This window comes from Pseudocercospora fijiensis (genome assembly GCF_000340215.1).
Source record: "Pseudocercospora fijiensis CIRAD86 unplaced genomic scaffold MYCFIscaffold_17, whole genome shotgun sequence".
NCBI lineage: Eukaryota > Fungi > Ascomycota > Dothideomycetes > Mycosphaerellales > Mycosphaerellaceae > Pseudocercospora > Pseudocercospora fijiensis.
The window spans coordinates 270,274-286,407 of NW_006921548.1; the positions used below are offsets into that span (position 1 = coordinate 270,274).

A 16,134-nucleotide genomic window follows, 5' to 3' on the forward strand; every position below is an offset into this window, starting at 1 on the left:
CTCGCTAAAGGAGCCTTCGGAGGAGATATCTTCTAGTAGTATATCTAGTATATTAACATCCGAGTTACTATAGTTAGTACTATAGTTAGTTCTAGAAGGGGCGCTATACTTCTTAGTAGCCTTACGGAGAGCCTAGCGAGCATGCAATGCCTTCTTGCGCGCTGCTTCGGCCTTAGCGCGCTCGTCCTTAACTTCCTAAGGGACCTTATAGTTACGGGTCGAGCGACGGTCTTAAGCCTATATCTCCGCAGCGAGCGCGAGACTAGCAGCCGTATTAGCCTCGGTTTCTAGGCGAAGAGCCTTACGTTTAAGGACATTAACGATAGGAGCCTCTTAACCTTTAACAATAAAGCCTATACTATTAATACGATAGCCCTTCTCCTTTAGTAGATCCTTAGTTGTCTATATATTAAGATCGATCTAGATAATTGCATCGTAGTGCCGCTTCTAGTAGGATATCGTAAAGTCGTTAAGCGCAAAGGACAAGTTAAGTAACTACTTGCCTACCTTCTTACTAGCGGTAGATATACGATAGATTATAGTGCGGGAAAGGTACTTAGCGCCTTAACGACGGACCTTGTACTTGTTAACGAACGAAGAGACCTGCTTTGTACGCTCTTATCTACTATAGGCGAAGTTAACAAGGCTCTTAGGAAGACTGCTTAGTCCTCCCTAATATTCGAAGGCCTAGTCGAGGGTCTTAAAGCGCAAACGAATCTAGGTGCCGGCTGTTTCGAGGCTATAGACGATAGGAAAGGCTTATTCGATATCTATATCGTTAAGGACCTCGCGCTTAAAGATACGCTTACCGATAGACTAACGCAAGTTGTTTATACCGTACGCAACTAAGATAGTAGCCTTCTTAATGTTCCTATTAATAACGCGTAGTAGGATGCGAGCGTTCTAGATCTTCTCTTAAGGGTCTTTAAGGGCGGTAACGATCTAGAAGCAGTACTCGAGGCTAGTTATAGCAGCTAAGGCGCTATCGGAGGGGGCTTCGATCGGGACTAGTACGCCTAGGTTTAGGGCTAGTAGGTTGCTACTACTGCTAGCGCCTAGCGGATTTAGGGCGCCGGAAGACATCTCGGTCGACCGGAGCGGAAAGGAGTTAGTAACGAGTTTGCAAAAACGTTCGTAGCTTGTTAATAATAATTAAAGGGTTTAGATAGAAGAGGGGGGTAGGCGGTAGTAAGTTAGTTAGTATTCGAGTAGAAGAAAGAGCTTAGAAGGCTCGCCTTAAATAGGGTACGAAGGTAGCGTAGTCTATATATTCCGGTAAAGCAAACGGATAACGATTATATATAGACCCTAAAAAGTAAAGCTATATACGAGACTCCTTTGTTAGTAGGGCGGCTAAAGTTTAACAATCGATCTAGCTAATTGCTAGTAGCGACTACGCGCCTTTATTAACCTCTAGCTTTCGTAGATTCCCGCGTACTCGAAATGTAACTAGTTAGTTCGAGTACCTAGTAGTAATCTATAGTAGTAAGACTAGCGGGACTAATAACACCCCCGGGGTAGTATTAGCTTTTCTTTAGAGATACTCGGCAGTTAAGAGCAAATCGCCTAGGCCTAGCGTAGCTTGTATTAGCCTATAGCACTATCGTTATAGATATAGCATTACCTTTTATAGTAGCAGGCATATAAACGTAGCCTATACGTTCTTCTTTCTTCTAGATACTAAGCTTAGCGGCCTAAGGTCCCTATTCTTAGAGGCTATAGGCCTAGGTTGCTATATCTATCTAAGAGCTAGGAAGGGAGAGGGATCCTCCCTTTCTTAGTATCCTGCGTAGCTAGTACTAATTAGGGCAGGAACATCCTCTAGTAGAGTATCTTATTGTCGTTATTACTTAAGGAAGGTTGCTAGAGTCTAGGAACCTAGAGGGAAGTAGTCCTAGAAGGGTAGAGGGGTTAGGTTCGGCTATCTTCCTAATACTACCCCTAGGGTATTATTAGGAAGACACGCCTCGTATAGTTCTATCTAAGGAAACAAGAGCGAAGGAATAAAGTTATAGCAACATCAATCGAAGGTAAAGGCAAAAGCAAAAGACAATAATAGGATAAACTAAAAGCAATAAACGAGAGTATAAACATTAGTAGGAATAGACAATAGGTAAGGACTAAAGGTACAGGGCGGCACTATATTAATAGCGCGGAGAACAATCGACAAGAGTAAGGAAGCAACGTAGTAGAGGTAGGTAGAGGTAAGGAAGAGTAAGCAATTATTTAGTCTCGGGATCTAGCTATAATTCTAGGCGGTCTTCGTCGCTAGACTAGTTAGGTTCCTCGGAGTTAGAGTTAGATAGCTAGAAGTCTAGTTCACTATCGGACTTAATATCGGAAATGCTCTATATATAGTTAATCCGTATATAACCCTCCCTCTGTTCTTAAGTTATTCCTAATAGCTTACTAAGACGAATCTAGGGATAGGTATAGTCTTTAGGCAGAACAGGATCTATAATAGCGGTAGGATCCTCCTCCCGATAGGCATCTAAGGACGGTAGAGGGTCTATAGAGGTACTAACTTCCTCCTCGGTCGGCGGAGGGCGGGCAGGTTCGCGTAACTTAACGATCTTCTTTAGATTAGCCCGAGAGTAAGAGTGCTTTAAGGTAGCACTATCTAGCTCCTAAAGAAGGTATATAGAACCCGAGTAAAGGACCTCCTTTACTCTATAAGGACCCTTCTACTTAAAGGCTAGCTTATAGAAGTAACTATACTCTAGTTCGGACCGGTATAGAAGGACTATATCGCTAACCTTTAGAGGTTCCTAATTAACAGCATTATAGTTATTAAAATACTACTTAGCCTCTTCCCGAAGCCGACGTTGTCGAGCAAGACCCTCTTAAGAAGTCGTAGTTATATCCTTAAGAGCCTTAGCCCGTAGGGTAAGAAGGTCTACCCTAGTACGAACAGACCCCTAATCGTAAACGCCGTACGTACGGTAAGACAATTTAATAGGAAGAACGGCGTCCCTCCTAATTATAAGTTCCGCTAGTGTAAGTCTAGTCGTATCGACGATAGTAGTTCGGTCCGCCTAGAGAAGGGCTAGGACGCGGGTAGAAATAGGAACTAATCTATCGCTACTATTAGTTATCTTAGATAGGGCATTAATTAACGACCGATAGCCGCGCTTAATAATAGTATTCGACTAGGGATAGTACAGGGAGATGCGAACGTTCTTAGCCCCGTACGAAACAAGTAGCGCTTAAACCTCCTTAGCTATATTGTTCGTAGCGTTGTCTAAGATAACCTCGTAAGGTGTTCCCTAGCGGCAAAATAGATCCTTAAATAGGAAGGTAGCTATATTATAGGCATTAATAGCACCGCAACCTTTATAGAAATAATAGGCCTCCGGCTATCGAGAAAGACCCTCTCGAATAATATATAGGCTATTATTGCGGCTAAGATAGACCCTATCGCTATACTACCGCTCCCTAACTAACTAGGTAGTAGGGATACGAAGCTCTCCTAGACGCCGGTAGCTGTTCCTAAAGTTACATTTAGGACAGCTCTTATAGTAACGGAAGACATTAGCCTATACGCCGTCCTACTAGTAGCGTCGACGAAGGATATCGAAGGTGCCCTCCGCCGCCCGGTAGCCGAGCTTATCGTAAACGGAGCGAAGGATTTCTTATCGGGCTACTAGATCGTTAATAATACGCTAGAGCAGTGTATTAATTATAGCCTATCGCTAAAGGATGCGATCTTTAATAAGGAACCTCCGAGAATAGCGAATAATACGACGGTATTAACTCCTTAATAGACTAGGAGCTCTCTTCGTATAGGTAAGGAAGTAGGCGATATTATAGGAGTCGTCGGAGTAGACCCTATTAAGGATATTATCCCTCTCTAGTTTATCTGCCTTAGCTTTAGCCTAGTCGTCGTCGTTAGTAGTAGGGCTCTCGTCGGGCTAGTTACTAGGTTAGTCGCTAGGTTAGTCGTCGGCAGCAGGCCTAGTAATCGCTAGCATAGCATTAATATAGAAGGTAGCGAAGAAAGTGCGGTTAATAACCGCGTCGATATCCTCTTCTTCTATTATCTCGGCGATGTCTTCTTCTATAGCAAGCCTTCTAGAAAGGCTATCCGGTCTAGTATACTTCTTACTAGGAATATAGAAGACGTCGAAATTAAATAAATAGATCTAGGCAACCTACCGAGCTATCGTAGAGTTAGGTAGGTCGGAGGCTATATAGTTAAGTTAATAGACTAGCGTCTAAGTGTCGACCTCTAGGCGAAAGAACACTCTAAAGAGCTAAGGTCGGAACTTCTTAAGAGCCTTATAGATACTAAGGCACTCTCGCTTACTAGTATCGTATCGGGCCTCGATAGGTTTCTATAGACCGGACTCGTACCGGATAGGGTAATGTAAGGAGGGCTCCTTACGATCGCACTATATTAGTATCTCGCTATAGCCTTCCCCGCTCGAGTCGATAGCAACAATTAGCAGACCTACGCCTTCCGAGTAGTTAATAGAGGTAAGCGTAGGCGCGCTAACAAGTACCTTAGTAACCTTGTCCTTAGCGGCTTAGTAAACGGAGGTCTATTTAAACTCTGTATCCTTCTTAAGCAAGGCGTATAGAGGCTTGTATACTAACGTAAAGTTTTCGACCTAGATACGGAAGTAGGAGACTACTCTAAGCTAGATCCGGACGTCTTTCTAATAGGTAGGGTCGGGCTAGGACATAATCTTTAGGACCCGTATATTGTTAGGATAGCGGCTATTCTTATTAGTTACAAACCCGACAATATTTATTCGTTTATATAGGAGCTGAAGCTTCTCCCTATATACCGTTAGGTTAGCTCGCTCTAGGTCGTAGAGGACACTATCGAGGTTCTAAATGTATTCGAGAAAGAACCTACGGATACTAGGCTCTACTTCTTTATTATCGTACCTAGTTTTAGGGCCCTTAATGCCGATGTTATTAAGGAAAGGCATCGCTATATAGGAGATATAGGCCGCGAGGACTTGGTTTATAATACGAACGAACTAGGCTACGGAGTTAGTTGCCCCTTACGGAAGGGTAGTTTGTCTATATAGCCTAAGAGGTGTCTCGAAACTAGTAAGGTCGCGGCTATTAGGATAGAGAGGGATCTAGTCGTAGCCCGAGAAAACATTAACTAGTAAGGCTACAATACAGTTAGCAAAAGCTTCTAAGAACCTATTAGTCTCCGGAGGGAGGTTAGTATCTCTAATCGTAACTGCGTTAAACTTTTATATAGCGTTAATTAGACGGTACTTCTTTAGTTCCCTAAGAGCTGTCTTCTTCTAAACTAGGAAGTATAGGTTGCGATACGAGGCATAGGAAGGCTCTAAGGTACTAGCCTTTACACGCTGCCGTATTATGTCTTTAACTATACCTCTTAGGCTTAGGTTTAGCTTAAACCCTAGGTAAGCCTAAGGCTTATACTCGATCGTTCGGATCCTCTATAAAGGGGCAACCTCCGGGTTAATCCTGCCTAGATACGTAAAGTTATATACTAATACGGCTTCGCGGTTGTATAGAAGCTCGTATAGCAAATCTAGTTTAAGATCCGAAAGCTCGATGCTAGGTTTAATGTTCGCTAGTCTCTCCGGCGTTAGCCTCGATTCCCTAGGAATAGCGGAGAACTTTTTAGTAATATACCTCTAGTCGTATAGACTATCCCTAGGTATTAATATCGCTTCGCGGTTAAGGCACTTTTGTCGCTAGTTAGGATTTCCGCTAGGATTAGACCTATCGGTTATATATACGCTGCCTTTTATAGGCTTAATCTTGTTAGCTACCCTCTTATATAGGGTATATATACTAACCGCTCGTAATACCCGAGCCCTCTCTCTTTAACGTTAGGCCCGGAGATTAGCGCAATAGAACAGCGCGTAAACTTTATCGGAAGTCTCCTTAAGTCGGTAGGTATGCAGCTAGTAATCCTAATTTATAATTCCGGCGAAAACGTTAGATTCCTAATAACACCCCCGGGGTAGCATTAGCTCGGCGCTTTAATTAGTTAGTTCGGATTCGGGCTCGGGTAGATCCGCTTCCGGCGGCGATACCTGCGACAGCATTATTACCGAGATTCGTATACTAGGTAGTCGTTATACTGTTATACTTACTATCGCTTCGAGCATTCGTCTTCTTAGTATAGAGCCTAGGAACTAGCCTTGTCGTACGGAGCGGCGCACCTCTAGATATAACCTATTTAAGCTATATTAACTTATAGCGTAGATTACTAGTCTTACAACCGCGCTATAGCGTTTCCCGAAGAGCGCTTAGAAGTAGCAAGGATATCCTCGTAGGATTTGTAGCTAGTGTTTCCGATACAACTAGTAAATACGACTCGGTTGCCCTTCTAGTTAGCGATAGTTCCTTTCTAGGAGCTATCGTCGCAGTTGCGCTAGATACCCCGGGTTATACGAGACTATAGTCGACCTAGAATAATTAGCGTATTCGGGTTAGCGGCAATCTAGAAGGTAAAGGAAAAGCATATACCGAAAGCGTCTACTATAACATTATAGCAGGCACCTACTAGCGTAACCTCCCTATTTACTCCCTATATACTAAGGGAAATATCTCTGTTTATTAGCAGTCGGAGCTGTTTAGCCTAGCGCTTACTTATAATAAGTAACTCTGAACTATTATTAAGCATTGCTAGCAACTGCTAACTATAGCTTCCGATAGTAACTTAAATGTAGATAGCGGGAACGACGGTAAAGGAACGGGTAACTACGGAAAGGTCTATATTATTAGGGATAGAGTAAAGTTCCTTAGGTCGAGGAGGTCCTACTCGACCGATTTATTAGCTAGTAAATCGGACAGCCTTAATAGAAACTAAAACCGAAGCAGAGTCGGCATTATTATTATTCCCTCGGCCTATCTCCTTAATCCCCTCTTCGTTAGTATTATCGATAGTCTCCTAGCTCTCGTAGGTTACTAATTCGCCTTCTACTAACTCCTAGGCCCCTAAAAATTTAGGAAGGAACTATAGGGAAGAGACGTCGATATAGTCCTCTCGCCCCTATTTACGTCGGAGGGCTGCAAGGTCTTTTATAAAGGTAGCATCGTTAGGAATCCGGCTCTAGAACAGGTTAGTAGGCAAACCGTATACTAGAAGCTCCCCTATAGACACGTTAGACTTGAGGTCTAGGAACTATAAAGCCTAGAAGAGAGCATTTGCCTTTGTGTCGTAAGAGTTAGTAGGCCCGGCACTATACTTCTTTATATACCTATTAAAGCGAAAGCTCTTTAGGTCGGCTGACTTTCGTTTGTAGGCCGGCGGGTTAGCTAGGCCTAGGGTACTACTAAGGTCGGTAGTAGCATCCTCTATATCGATATCCGGAGTCTCTAGGACCTCCGGAGAGGCTATACTAGCTCGGGTTATACGGTCTTTAGCTGTCTAGAGTGTTTTAGTCTTAGCGACTAATTCTCGCTATTTCTTAGCCTTATTAGCTGCCTACTTCTTAAGTATCCTAGTAGGGGCTGCCGCACTAGGGCGGGTAGGGTTCTACGGGCTCTTATCCTTGCCCTAGGACGACTAGGTTTAGGACGACTAAGTTTAGGACCTTGTAGCAGCGTAGATATCTATACTGTTCTTAGTAATCGCGTAAACATTAGTAACTGCGTCCGGGTCCTAAGACACAAAGTTAACTTTAATAGGCTTAGTAGTACTATTACTGCTCCGCTCCTTAACCTGTTTTGCCCTAACCTTCTAAGTTTCTCGTTTAGTAATAGCGGCGAGGGTACTATTCCTAGTGTCCTTAAACTCGATCTTGCTACTATACTTCTTCTCTAGAAGACTCCTAAGTTAAGGCAGTTTCGGGGCTCTACGATCCTACTCGAAGTTAATCTTGTCGCTAGTATCGGTATAGTAGAACCGACTATTTACTTATATAACGAGCTTCCTCTTAAGAAGCTCTTTCTAGATAGGGCAGTCTAATTAAATATATTTGAAACCGCCGCATATCTAGCACTTGCTATCTAAGTTAGAATAGATCTTTTGTATAGCGTAGACGTTAACTAAAGGGGCCTTAGGGTAGTTAGGATCGGAGACCTAGTAGACTAGTAGCATATCCTTTAGTATACTAGCATTAAGGACCTCCCTAACTCGCTATAGTGCTTTCGCATTAAGGTTGAGCTAGGCTAGGGATTTAGCTAAGTCCGCAACGTCCTAAGAATGCTTAGTAACGGTAGGAGTTACGGTACTAGGACTACTTTGCGATTTAGGAAGAAACTTAGGCCCTCTAGTTCCTAAGGCATCGTTCCTTACCTAGGCTAGGTTATTCCGGTCCTCGCCGTAAATGAACTTCTTTGTATCGGCGGAGCTATTAATGTCGTCCTTAATAGCCTCTAGGACCTCTTTATACTTCCTAAAGGTCTTAGGATTAGCTTCGCTAAGCTTGTAGCAACGGAAGACACGCTTAGCCGTAGACTACGGCAACCCTTTAAGGAGCAGCCTCGTTCTCTAAGAATTCTCGAGGTCCTACTAGTCGATACCGTCCGCTAACTTAACAAACTCGCGGACGTACTCCTTTAGGTCGTTATCTTCGGTACGCCTCTCTATATAGAGGTTCTTAAGCTACGTACGACTACCTTTAATACGACGGCTATCGCGATCCCGATACTCCCTTATAAAGGCCTACTTAAAGACCTCCTAGTCGGCATTAGACTTGTCGTCCTTTTCTAGGTAGCTAACTAGGGTTCTAAGGGTTCGGTAAAGCTTAGTAATAGTAGTCCTCGTAAGAGACCGGACCTTATACTAGTCCGACTCCTCTTCGAGTCCGTACTCGGCTAAGTTGTCCTTAAAGCGTTCTACGTGCGCCGTAGCGTTCTACCCTTCGAATAAAGGGTTCCTACTACTTCCTAGCTCTAGCGGGCGACGCCTATTCTAACGGAGAAGGTTAGTTTGCCCTTAAATCATCTTTATAACGACATTGTAGAGGGCCTTAGGCGTAGAAGGCTCGATAGCCCCTAGGTCGACGGCGCTTATAACAACTAGTCGTCGCCTGATTTCTTCGTTAATAGAGTCCGGTAGGTTATTAGATTCCGAAGATTCCGCTAATTCGTAATGCTCGCTTTCGCTAGAGCTTATTCGATTGTTATAAAGTAGTTGAAATAAAATGCTATAGGAAAGTGTTTTTAGTATATATTATAGGTTTGGTTTGTTTCGATATTGCTATATAAGAAAATAGTATACTAGGCTATTTTCTTCTAATATTACCCCCGGGGTAGCATTAGAGTTTAGCCTCCTAGGGGTCGCCTATATACCCCTAGGAGCTAAGTTTAGTATTAGATAAAAGCCGCTCGGAGGGAGAGACTATAATCTCTATTTATACCTAGATCCTAGAAACTAGCTCGTATCTCCTTTAGCTAGGCGGGGGGGCGGGGACCTTCTTTTTCTAGTAGAAGGCTAAGCACTATCCGAACGAGGTAGCGAATCCCGAAGTAGTCTACCCGGTTAATAGGGGAACTGCCTAGGCATCCGACCTGTAATCTAGAAATTGCTATCGTATAGATAGTCTTAGCAAACTAAGCAAGGCCGATAGGTAATTAGTCTATCTCCTCCTTAGGCGGGGCTTATCTCGAGTAAGCGGTACTAAATAGGTCTTCGACCCGGAGCTAAGTCCTTAGAAGCTAGCTATAGTTATAGACTAGGCCCTAAGCTGTAATAGTCCTAAGGGTTTGTAGCTTTTCGGGGTTAAAGCGATGCCCTTATTAAGAGGTTTCTCTGCTTGTCGTAACGGCCCCTTAAGATACTTCGGTATCGTCCGTATCGTAGGCTCTTATCGTACTCTCGCTTCGGTTATAGCTATTCGTACCTAGAGACTACCTTTAATATACCCGAACCTGTTAGATATAAAGAGATAGCCCTACCTTCGGCTCTAATATAGGACGGAAACTAACACTACTACTACTACTTATAGCAATAGTTTAGGCTACCGAGGGTAATATAACCTATAGCAATATAGGCAGCTATGTTTAGTAAGATAGGATAACGAGACTATCGCTTAGGCTAATAACTAGAGCCCTATAATATAGGCATTATAGAAGTGTAATATAAACAATGTGCTATACGAGGTTAATGCTCTATCTACAATATAGAAGGAGGCCTCTTATATAGGCTCAAAACTGGCCTATAGGTATAGGGCCGGTTACTAGCTAATACTAGCTAAAGGCTGTAGCTTAAGACGTAGAATTAGGTCGCTATTCGAGTCTTTAAGTGTCTCTATTATTAGCGCCGCTAGCGAGGCTCCGAGCATACTAAGTCCTACTAGGTTTGTAAGCGCTAGAAGCGACTTAAACGCCGTAATAAGCGCTATAGTAAAGGAAGTTAAGCTAAAGATAGTACGTTAAATAGATACTATCTAGTCTAGTATCTAGGCCCTATAGGCGACGATAACCGCTTCGTTACTATTAAGGCCGTTACTATTGTCTTAAATAGAGCTTCCTTCTAATAATATCGTTATAGGTAGTCAAACGGACCCGATAGACAATAACGACGATAGCGACGGCTTCGTAGACCTTAATACCCTCAACGATAAGGTATTCTCGCAGATAATTTAATATATTAGTATTAGGGTTAGGTTTAGAGTTAGGGTAAAGTAGTTATAGTCCTTCTTGTTATTATAAATGTTGTAATTACTTAGTTAATATCCTCTTTTACAATTGCCTATTCGAAATCGTACTCTAGTTCGGTACGAGAGCGCTAAGAGCGTCGTTTTTTATACAAATCGCGGGGTTTAAGCTCGGTCGATAAATCCGGTTTCGATTGCTAGTAGCGCGAGGTAAAATAGGGCAGGTATAGTAGTATATAGCTCGAAGCGACGCGGAAAGCCGAGTAGTATCGCTTAGTAAGCGGGCTCCGACAATCTTCGACTCGCTACGTAATAACGTATTGCTCGTTTTCGTTTATTTTTAGACGATAGTATACGCCGCATACTAAAGATTATAGCGCATACGAGAAGGTTTAAAAATAGTAATGTTATTATTATATTTAGAGTCGCAAAGCATCGGTCGCGCTATACTATACGCTAGTACGGATATACCCGTATCTAGCTATTTCCTAACCTACGACTTCTTCTACCTATTTCTATATTCCTCTGTTATATTAATAACCTTAATCTTATTAGTCTTATACGTCGGTATATCCGTACGACTATATCTAAACGAAGCGCCGCTATTAAATACCTCGTCGCCTGCTTAAAAGCCCGCTCTAAAGTGCCTACTATAGCGTAGAAGGACCAAGGTTACCGTTAGCTAGTTAAGCTAGATAAGGTACAGGTAGTAGATTAGCTAGGTATTCTCGTACACTCGGAGGCCGTATACCGTATAATCGACTAATCTTATTGCTACGATAGCAGGTTAGGCAATTAGTAAGCAAAGTAGCTACTATATATATCGCCCTAACCGGCATTAACTCGACTCGCAATCTATAGAAATACTTTATTATCTCGAAGTTATTTACTACCTTAGTAAAGCCCTATTCTACCGCCTAATATATAGCACTTATCTCCTTTGCCGCCGTAGCCTTACTCGCATTTCGAAACTCGCTATTCGTAGTTTTCTAGCTTCCTATAACACTATCGACTACATTGTATGCTTAGTTACTATATAAGAACACTCGCTCTTCGAAGGGCCGAGGTAGCTGTCTAGGCGGCTCGAAATACGACTTCTATACCTTATTAAATCCGCTCTCTAGCATTAGCGTTATATTACCGTAGGAGCTAGGTGCTAGACTATATAGTAATATTATGCTATCCGGAAGGACAATACCTTAATACTTAAGGCTATAGAAGTGCTTATAGCTATTATAGAATAGCCGCTAGTTATAAGTCGGTCTATAGCACTTCCGTAAGGTGCTATCGATATAACTAAATACGCACTTAATATCGATTAATCTAGCGATAGTAACGGCTATCCGCTATAGGTATTCTTTACTTAATCGATTAAAGTCCTATACTAATCGACCCTTCTAGCGCCTTACTAATTAAGTGTAAGTAGTATTAAATACGATAGATACCTAACTCTTACTACGACTAAATATCTAGTATAGGTTACGCTAATAGCCTAGATTTAAGAGCCTTCTATATACTATATATAGCACTATTATTAGATCGCACCGTATACGGTTTAGTAGTTTAATAGACCTAATATCTAGCAATTTAGTTAATTCTAGTATCTATTGCTTAGTAAAGCGGAAGTTACCTTAGAAGTTAGCATTAGGGTATGTTTCTAGTAACTACTACTTATTCTTTAGATACTCTCGCAGCTCTTTATATAGCCTATTATTGCGAGCCTATCTATGCTAGTATTTACGCTTAGTCTTATTATCTCGGCGAATAGCTAGATCTAGTAGATTGTCTACCTTAGAAGCTAATATAGCCGCCGTAGTTGCTAATATTCTACCGCAAATAGCCGCTATATCTTCTTCGAGTTTACTATCCGTCGAGAAGCCGTCTAAGTCGTACTACGCTATAGTATGCTATCGCAATTAACGTCTATTCTATAGTGCTAATTATAGTAAGGTCTACGACCCCGGTCGCTTCTTAGTACCTCCTTTGCTTACTAAGCAATCGTTCAGTGGACGCTACTAAAACCTACTGCTAAACCTCAAATTGGCCGTTATTCTAGTTATTCACTTTCCGCCGCTAAAACGACGCTATTCGCGGCTTCTTACATATAAGAAACGGCCGGAAACCTACTGCTAAAGGTGCCTACTGGCAACATCCACTTCCATCTCCGACTCATCATGAAAATCGACTTCTACGGCGGCGGCGGTACGACATCTGCACATCAATCTCGCCCTGGCGCCGTGTCATCCCACGCCACGACGCTGCTTCCTGCATCTGCATCTGGCCGTGTCACAGCTCTACACGCAGAACGGGAGGCAATCAATCATTTCAACCTCCTGCACGCAGCCTCCGACTGCCCTTTTGTGCAAGCGTTTGCGTTCGATTGGGACACTCGTCACAGTACTCTCATCATCTTCTCGGCCATGGGGGAACATGCCTCGTCGTCTGTGTCTGCGACCCACCAGCTTCCTGTCCATGGCTGATGACATCCTGGTCACCTTCGATGCATCGCCTTGAGTCCCAACTCACTCACCTGTCATGGCTAGCTGGAGCCTCAAACTGCTTGTATCACTTGCCTGGCTCATTGCTCTCTTGCTCCTCGCCTGCTGCCTGTTCTACCAAGACTCCAAAGGAATCCCATGGCTATGGCAGGGCACGTGCGAGGCCATTTTCATCAAGCTGGGTGCCGCCGCGCCGGCATTCGCCATCTTATGGATTCCGGCCGACACTTGTCCATGGTGCGATATCTTCGTCCTCTACATGCTTCCGATGCTGGGAATGCTATGGCTCCAGAGACGAAGAATATGCACGTGGATCCGGCGAATGGGAAAAGTGTTGCTCGTGAATATCGGCATCCTGGCCGTCTGCATTGTGCTCGACCCATACTTCCTGCAACAAAGCATCAATGAGACCCGGGTGAGAGCCGCTTTCGAACACATCCCAGACCCCCAGGCCAGGCTTCCTCCTACAATGCTGTTGACTTTGGACGCCATCTTGCTGCCGATGCTGCACTTCCTCGCAGAGTGTGGTCCACTGTACTACAGGCACAACTTGCACAGCACGTCATATTGTGAGGTGGAGCAGGTGTTGGCACATCTGGGCATTCCACTCGACACCGACATCACCTCGGACGGTATCGGCGTCTCGCGCCTTGGCCGAAGCTTCTGCCATGGCCTGATGCCCTCGAAATCACCACACAAACCCTTATCGCCACCAGTCCGTCTCTACGCCGACCAGCTTCTACATCTTCGCTCGCACTTTGCCTCCGCCATCAACTCAGCTCAGTACTATCTCCTGCCCCTCCTCGATCGACTGCATACCGATACAGTCACCGTCCACCGATCACTCTCCGCCATCGACCCAGAAACTCTCAACATCTTCGACAAAGCATTCACGAATTCCTGTCCACCTACTTCATCCCCACTCCTCATGTACTACTGGCCCGGCCCTGCACGCCACTACTGCGATCTTCTCCGAACCTTTGTCTACCCCCGAACAGCATTCTCCTGGATTCAACTTCTCCTCGGCAACTCGACGTGGAAACTTCGAAGCATCTACCACCAAGCCGCTACTCTCCGCAGCCGCCTGAAAATCGCCTCTCAAGATCTCGACTCTGCACTCCAAACTTCCATCGCACTTTCCGATGACGTATACACCACGATTTCCAATCTAAAACCACTTCCCACCCTCATCCCCTCCTCTGCCACAAATCCTTCTCATCTCGACGCTGCATCCATGGTAGCAGAGAATCGCAAGGTCCTCTCAGAATTGGAAAAACTCGAGTTGCGAGCGGATCAAACGCGGGCATTGATGCGCGGGAGGGACGTTCTCGTAGATTCCGTGGAGCGAATGCTGCGTGTACAGATCCGCGGTGTGGGAAGAGGAGAGAGGAACCTCACCTCCCTCGCTTTCGACACGGCACATTTCGCTCACGGACTCCTGGCACAAGCGAGTTTGATTTACGACGTCTGGGTGCAGCGCGGTCGACCGATCAGAGATGTTTCCCGAGGCTGGATGCCGCAGGAATTCCTTCCGTGTGAGGATCGGTTGGAGGAGGCGAAGGTGCAGATTCGGCTTCAGAGGGGGAAGGCGGCGCTTCCGGAGAAGAATGAGTAAATGCAAGGCAATCTGGGAGGGAAGAGTGTCAGTTTCGAACAATGATGAATCTGATACAGGTGACGATGAATGTGTTGCAAACAAATCAATCACCATCTGAAACGGCTGAACTAGCAATGTAGGATGTCGGTTGATAAATCCATGTTACCTGAAGTCGATGAATCTGTTCATAGGTGGATGCAGACATAATAAACGTGTCGCCGTCCGTTGATATTACACCAAACAAGGCCCTATTTGGTCAAATTGGCCAGTTTCATTAGCATAATTTGATCAAACAAGGCTTCCTTTGTCAAGATTCATACTTTGATCAAATATAGCGCTTTTGATGAGGTCTCAGGAGTTGTTTGGTTGATATAGGTCTGTGTAATGGTCCGTGTTGCTAGCAAACCCGGTTTGTAAGCGCTTGTTGCCAAGCTGAAGAAGCCGCATCCTAGTACAGCAATGAAGATCCGTATACTACAACACAATACCGTAATTATCGCACCGGTGCACTCGGCATCGATCGTATATGTCTTCCTAAGCATTTTGATCTAGAAATCATAGTATATAATCGTATAGTAGTGTTGCAATAGACACCGACAGCTAGCAAGCTAGATCTAGTACCTCTAGCAACCCGCCTTCGTAGTATAGCTAGAAATGTCGTCTCGACAACCTGCCTCTACCGGAGGCCTTATCTTCCAACCAACCTCGCTAGACTCTGCCCGTTAGCATATACGATTGAACCGCAATACGCCTGTCCGACCGCTACGCTAATAGTAGCTTCCGACGGTTGTTATACCTAATCTCGAGGGCGACGAAGCGACTCGTATTAATCCATTTCTACCGACAACAGCACTAGCATTCTAGCAGTACTTAAAGGACAAACGCAATAGCGGTAAAGACAAGCTTCTCGTAATATACGAGCGCTATCTTCGCCTATTATAATAGATTACTCTAGATAAAGCAATATAGCCGAAAGCGCTCGGTTATAAGACACTATCGAGGGCTAAATATAACGAGAAGATCTAGGCTCGTAAGCGGTTCAAATACAACGTTAAAGAAGCTCGTTTATATACTATTAAGAAGGACGGTTCTTATAAGAAAGTAGTCTAAGAACACGAGATTTGGCATGTTCTAACTACTAAGCACTATGCCTTCGGACACGCTCGTTATAGCGTAATACAATACCTTATTAACGAGAGGTTCTACGGCATAACGAAGGCTGATATTCAAGAGGTGCTTAAGTACTGCTACGTCTGCAATTTAGTATCTATAAGGCCGAAGATGTAGACTAGTAACCTACTAGAACATATTATTGCCGAGAAGACACTAAACAGAGTACAGATAGACCTTGTAAGGGATATATAGACACCTAAGGGCTTCAATTGCTAATAATTTACTAGATAGACTTCTCTAGCGATCCTAACGGCCCTTACCTCTATCTCCTATACCTTAAAGACTATAAAACCAAGTTTTACCGGGTCTACGCCCTTAC

At 44.0% G+C, this 16,134-nt stretch overlaps 2 protein-coding genes across 2 annotated transcripts; both read left to right on the forward strand.

The window, feature by feature from the left end:
- Window positions 1–5,894: 5,894 nt before the first annotated feature.
- On the forward strand, window positions 5,895–14,760 carry MYCFIDRAFT_180352 (uncharacterized protein; the record flags this gene model as incomplete). The annotated part of the gene is made up of 6 exons (XM_007934153.1): window positions 5,895–5,903; window positions 12,683–12,907; window positions 12,946–13,061; window positions 13,091–14,656; window positions 14,680–14,687; window positions 14,720–14,760. 6 exons carry the CDS (start codon window positions 5,895–5,897, stop codon window positions 14,758–14,760), a joined length of 1,965 nt encoding a protein of 654 aa, XP_007932344.1.
- Window positions 14,761–14,783: 23 nt separating this feature from the next.
- Window positions 14,784–15,194, forward strand: MYCFIDRAFT_180353 (uncharacterized protein; the record flags this gene model as incomplete). The annotated part of the gene is made up of 5 exons (XM_007934154.1): window positions 14,784–14,833; window positions 14,888–14,897; window positions 14,940–14,990; window positions 15,018–15,033; window positions 15,061–15,194. The coding sequence occupies 5 exons, from the start codon at window positions 14,784–14,786 to the stop codon at window positions 15,192–15,194; spliced, it is 261 nt and encodes an 86-aa protein (XP_007932345.1).
- Between the last annotated feature and the right edge of the window lie 940 nt (window positions 15,195–16,134).